The sequence below is a fragment of the Triticum dicoccoides genome, chromosome 6A (genome assembly GCF_002162155.2).
Source record: "Triticum dicoccoides isolate Atlit2015 ecotype Zavitan chromosome 6A, WEW_v2.0, whole genome shotgun sequence".
Taxonomy (NCBI): domain Eukaryota; kingdom Viridiplantae; phylum Streptophyta; class Magnoliopsida; order Poales; family Poaceae; genus Triticum; species Triticum dicoccoides.
In genome coordinates this window covers 462,467,060-462,472,809 of record NC_041390.1, presented here as the reverse complement: position 1 = coordinate 462,472,809, position 5,750 = coordinate 462,467,060, and the positions used below count along the sequence as shown (strand labels likewise).

Below are 5,750 nucleotides of genomic sequence, written 5' to 3'. Positions count from 1 at the left end.
CATCTTGTCCACCATGGCTTCGGCTTGACATTGAAGGTCTTCAGCCATAAGCCGAAGTGGGGCTTGATGCGGAGGAAGGCCTCGCACACGACGATAAACGCCGAGATGTTGAGGATGAAGTTCGGGGCCAGATCGTGGAAATCCAGGCCGTAATAAAACATGAGCCCCAAGACGAATGGATGGAGAGGGAATCCCAGTCCGTGGAGGAAATGGGTGAGGAATACTACCCTCTCATGGGGCCTGGGGGTGGGGATGAGCTGCCCCTCATCTGGGAGCCGGTGCGCGATGTCGTCGGGCAGGTATCCGGCTCTCCTCAGTTTCTTGATGTCTCCCTCCGTGACGGAGGAGACCATCCACCTGCCTCCCGCTCCGGACATGGTTGGAGAAGGTTGAGGTGGGAAGTGTGGACTTGGGCGCTAGAGCTCGAGTGTGCCAAAACGAATGAGCAAGGGAGGAAGAAGGCGTGGATAGAAAGGTGAATCCTTATCCCTTTATATGGGCGGACGAAACTAAGCGTCCCCACTTGCCTGATAAAACTCGCTTATCCCCCGAGCACCGTAATTGATGGCGCGGTTGGGTTACCCACGCCCGTATTGATGAGAATACTGTAATAAGGGGACACGATCTCTGCTTTGACAAGACGTGTCGAAAAACTGCCTCGCGTTATGTGCGGGGCTGGTTGAAGGAAACGGTTCGAATAATCATCGGGCCATGACATAACGTCATGCTGCCAAAACAAGCTAGCAAACTAGATTTGCAAAAATATTATTCTCTCTACGGTGGAATGTGGAACTTATTTTGCAGGGTCGGACACACTACAAGAAATATGTCAACTTGTGACCACCACTATTGGTCATTGAATGGTCACAAATTTCCATTTGTGACCTTTTTGTGACCAAAAACATAAGGTCAAAAGCTGGCCGTCATAAACTGACTATAGCGACCTTTCTTCTGGAATGGTCAAAGACGTTTACGACCAAAATACGTCTACTGTGGCGTTTTGGTCACTAGCAACCTCCCCAGGCCACGTAGGCATCCAGCGTGGCAATCTGACGTGGCACAAGATTCAGCCCGGTCCAATTCGGCGTTTTACATGGGCCGAGCCCATTAATTCAGCCCATTTAATTTATTTTTCCCTATGCTTTGATTAGCTAAATAGGCCTGGCCCAACAATCAAGACTTTTTTTCTGAGATGCAGTCTTTTACAATCCATTTTTTGGGGGCCTCAACCCTTTTAGAATCTGAAATTTATATTGCTCTTTTTAGAAACAAGTCCAACATAGTTTGGGCCATGGCCTTTTTAGAGCCCAAGTATAGAGTGCAATATAAATTCTGGACAGGGCCTTTTTACAATCCAATAGTGGGCCAAGCCCTCTTTTATTTACAACCAATATTCTCAAATCAGTATAGTAACAGTACTTCTTTCCCACAGTAATAACACAAGTATAGAAAACTTTCTCACACAACTTTATCTCGCATAACATTAGACAGACCAACACATATCAATAACTTATCTCCTATGTTCACAAGTACATAACTTTTATCTCACACAACATTATACAGAACTGTATCTTGCAGGTTCAAATCACATAAACTTTATCTAACAGGTTCCCCGCAACAAAAGATGATCACCATCATCTCCTAATCAAGATGCAAATAACCTGCACATTCAAAAAGAAAAAGCAATATGTCAAAGAGAGACAAACAAAAAATAGAACAAACAAAAAAATAGAGACTTGCATCAAGTAGACATGATGATGTACAGATAGTAACCAAACTAGCATCTACTTTGCCCGAGAGATAGCATGAAGCAGTTTTGATGCCATTTATGCATTATTTCTGAGACTAGCAGCAAAAAATACGTAGGATGCCAAACAGCCGGCAGCAGCTAAGATCGGTTTGTTGTTGGCTACCACCGATGGCAAGAACTAAACGAGCAGGTTAGATTCATTGGGCTGGGTTGGATTGGATTGATGCTGACAAAGTGACAACAGGAAGGTAATGAGCACATACAACTAGCTCTAGTATACCGGCATGCATGAGCACTTGTTAATATTTATATTCATCACAGCAACCTATAACCACCTATGCATACAAATCAGAAAGCACACATATATACTGAACAAAAGCAACGGCCATGAATAGATGACTTAACAGTTCATGTTTTTAACAAAACAAGAGTGGGCATCTCATAGTGAGTCTAATACAGCTACACCAAGCAGAGAACCACATCAAGACATGAAGAGTAAGCCATCATAGTATAGGAGGATTGGACTGCATACCTAGTCGTCCTTGAGGTAGAGGACCATCTTGGTACCCCTGCCGAGCTGCTCCCCAAATGTATCACGAGTGACGGTGAAGGAGCTACCGGCCTGGGACTCCCACACGTACTGCCCGTCGTTGTTGTGCTTCATGGTGACGACGACCCTCTCGGCAACAAGGTAGGCGGAGTAGAAGCCAACACCAAACTGCCCAATCATGGACACATCGGCCCCGGCGGCGAGGGCCTCCATCGGCACCGTACTGATCTTGTCCAAGGCCTGCGAAAATCACACCGGCAAACACACCACGTCAGCCCAGGAACAAATCTCGCACGCCACGAATCAAACCGCGGGTCAACAGATCTGGCTTGGCAGAATCTAAAGCCTGGCGTAAAATGGCCAGTGTAATTAATGGACAGTGCTGCCAGTATTGAATGTACCACATCGGCAAGCATTATATAGTACTACTATGTAATTGATATGCAAAAGAAGATGCATCTCCCATGTTCAGCAATCAGGATAAACCATGAAGTTTCTACTACTCCTACATCATTTTAGCTAATCATTTGAGATGATCATTTAAGATGCTAATGTTTACTTGTCAAGTACAGTTATTGTTACTCTAAGATTTTAGCTAAGTAAATATAAAGATAAGAAGACACTTTGCCACCAATATTTTGTGACATCTGTAGAATTTGTACCTCATAAACTTGCATGAAATGTCTATCTCAAACAAGTATACATACTGTTCATGTTTAATTAGGCCAGCAGCACAAAACAACCAATTATATTGCCTTATAAGAAGCTATTTGCATAAAGTAGAGAACTACAAAACAAGCTATTAACCATCCTACTGGTAGCAAGGACATAAAGATAATCACTTAATAAGATAAGAAGCAGACATGAATCACATAACTATGTACAATTCAATATCCCAACTGAGAGTGAACATGTATTAAACATTTCCTGCATTTCAATACATGCATGACAGATTCACAGCATAACTATATATAGCTGTACAAACATGCATGAACAGGAAAGCAACCAAACTACAAGAACATATAAGGAAACAGAGGGAATCACTATAACCTATGGAGTGACAAGCACATATATGAACTCAAAGTAATGCCCAGCTCGCGCATATATGAGCCGTGCCGTCGAGTCCCGCAGCCACCAACTCGCGCCGCTCGCTGCCGCGGTCACCACCTTCGTCGTCGACACGGTGGTGCTACCAGACCTGCAAAAAAAGAGGAGGCGTGAATGGACATCACACTTGCCAACTAATTAACTATAGCTTGCTACAGAAACATTTCGTTATAAAATTCGCTCAAATGGAACCTTGGAAACACCCTTTCCCAAGTAGTCAGATCCACCGTCCCTCAGTTCCAAAGCTTCATAAAGACCTAGAGAAGAGGGATGATTCAGACAAGATTAGTTCAACAAAAATAATAAAATAACATTCGGTAAATAATGATACAAATAAGAGTTTGGAACAGGATATATTTTGGTGAAGTGTCTCTCAGGGAGAAGTGATTCAGAGTTTCAAAGTGAAGTTGTTTCTGAATACTAGTAGTGTAATTACTAATTAGCTAGCTAGATGTGTGCATGAAAGCTACTGTTCCTATTGGGTTGCAGCTTGTACTAGTTAGCTAGCTAGCTAAGGACTTGATAGTATTCTTTTTCCAGATAAAGAGCTGATGCTACTAGTCTAATCACACAGTTTTAACCAGATTAGAGCAAAGACAACACGCTAACTGCAGAACCAAGACCAAGTCTCGGCAATCCAATAGGAATCTCCAGAGCTCCATATATCGCCACACACGTGGCCACGCACCACCTGGCCGCCCCCATCGCAAGTTTGCAGCACACCACTGCACCCGACATTGCAGCAAGCGCGCGCGCTCACGCACATAGCACCGGTGCAAGGTCATGGGGGGCACGCAGGTCATACCTGTGTGGACATCGGTACTCGTCGCAGTAGAGCACGAGCTGGCGGTCAAACACAGTGAGCACGAGCTGGCGGTCAAACACAGTGAGCACGAGCTGGCTGTGTGGGTATCAGCTTCCCCTGATGATGGAATTACGCAAGTCCAAAACTCAATCAAGAACTGTAATGGTATATGCAATGCAGCAAACAATAATGTTTTTTTCGTTCAGAAGTTGAGATGTCCCTGTGACTCGATGGTGTCATGATTCTAAGCGTGGAATTGCAATTCTAAGCAAGCCTGGAGTATGATAGTGGTACATGAAAGTATGTAGAACAATAAGAGTAAACCCTAGGAATTAGGGATTTTAGGAGTAAGCAATTGTGTTCATCGAGAGACCGTAGCGAGCAAGCATCAGAGGGCCCAAGTGAGACATGGCGTTGTCACGAGCTCAGTGGCAAGTATTGGAGGTGAGGGACAGAGAAGGAGAGGAAGAGGGTACCTTGAAGACCTCCATGTCCATGCCATCGTCGAGCACGGGGTTCTGTCCCAGCCGAGCGGCACCCAGGCCTCTCGTCGCGTGGAAGAGCGGCGTCGGAGGGCGCGGCTGTGTGTCGGTGGAAGACGGCAGAGGCGTCCACCACAAGCATCACCGTCGCCTCACCGGTGCATCGCATGGAGATCATGGAGCGCCGGCACCTGACCTGCTCGATCTGGATGCCCCAACACCGAGGGAGATAGGGTGAGCAGAGGGTGGGGCGGATGGATCTAGGAACGCCAGGTACATGAACCACTCGGTGTTCTTGTTCAGATCCGGCGGGGGCACCGCCTGTACGTACTGGCGCGAGCGTGCTGCGGGGCGGTGGCTCCTCCCGTCCGGCTCGGCGTCGTGGGTATGGAGATAGCGCGAGGGGATAGGGGCGGCGGAGGCAAGGTCGCTGGTGATGGAGCACGGTGGCGGTTGTGGGTAGGGTTTGGCGTGGGGCAGAGAGAGCTGTGGGCATGGCGGATCTGATGGCGCCCGCCTCCTCGATCTAGGAGCCCCGCTGTGGGATAGAAGGTGAGGGGAGGTGGAGAGGATCGGGGGCAGAGGGTGGATGTCGCTGGTGGAGTGGAGGTAGGCGGCGGCGGGGGATGGGTGGGTGGGTGTGGCGGACGTGGAGGAGAGGAGAGGAGAGATCCTGGGGTGGGAAAGGAATGGATAGATTAGGTCACGGTTGGTCTGGGGTCGTGGGGTGGCTGGCTCGGGATGGTTGGATGGACGGGTGGATGGACAGATGTACGCCATGTCATCGATCCATGCCTTAGCTGATTCCACCAATAAGAATTAAGGTTATGTAAAAAAATATGTTGTTTTTTCTTATTGTTTTTATCCTCTTATTCAGGGCAAACATTCAACATATTAACCACTTAGGCCCCGTTTGATACCTCTGCATTTTCTACGTATTTAAAGAATGCTACGGTTTTTTCAAATACCATGGTTTTAAAGAATACTACGGTTTTTAATACTTTGGTTTTTAGTACTTTACTATCAAACACAGCCTTATAGTTTATTAAAATGAAT

At 46.6% G+C, this 5,750-nt stretch overlaps 1 protein-coding gene across 1 annotated transcript; it reads right to left on the bottom strand.

Annotated features, from left to right (window-relative positions):
• Positions 1-2,282: 2,282 nt before the first annotated feature.
• On the bottom strand, positions 2,283-4,145 carry LOC119317033 (heat shock protein 81-3-like). The gene is made up of 3 exons (XM_037591421.1): positions 4,099-4,145; positions 3,465-3,498; positions 2,283-2,540 (listed from the first exon to the last, which is right to left on the bottom strand). The coding sequence occupies exons 1-3, from the start codon at positions 4,143-4,145 to the stop codon at positions 2,283-2,285; spliced, it is 339 nt and encodes a 112-aa protein (XP_037447318.1).
• Between the last annotated feature and the right edge of the window lie 1,605 nt (positions 4,146-5,750).

What these genes read in the sequence shown, in the direction of transcription:
- LOC119317033 (XM_037591421.1), bottom strand. Translation starts at nt 4,145, where the DNA reads ATGTCGGGTGCAGTGGTGTGCTGCAAACTTGCGATGGGGGCGGCCAG. An exon ending in CTTGCGATGGGGGCGGCCAG is followed by an intron (nt 3,499 to 4,098) that starts GTGGTGCGTGGC and finishes CTTTTTTTGCAG; the next exon opens with GTCTGGTAGCACCACCGTGT. An exon ending in CCGTGTCGACGACGAAGGTG is followed by an intron (nt 2,541 to 3,464) that starts GTGACCGCGGCA and finishes TGATTTTCGCAG; the next exon opens with GCCTTGGACAAGATCAGTAC.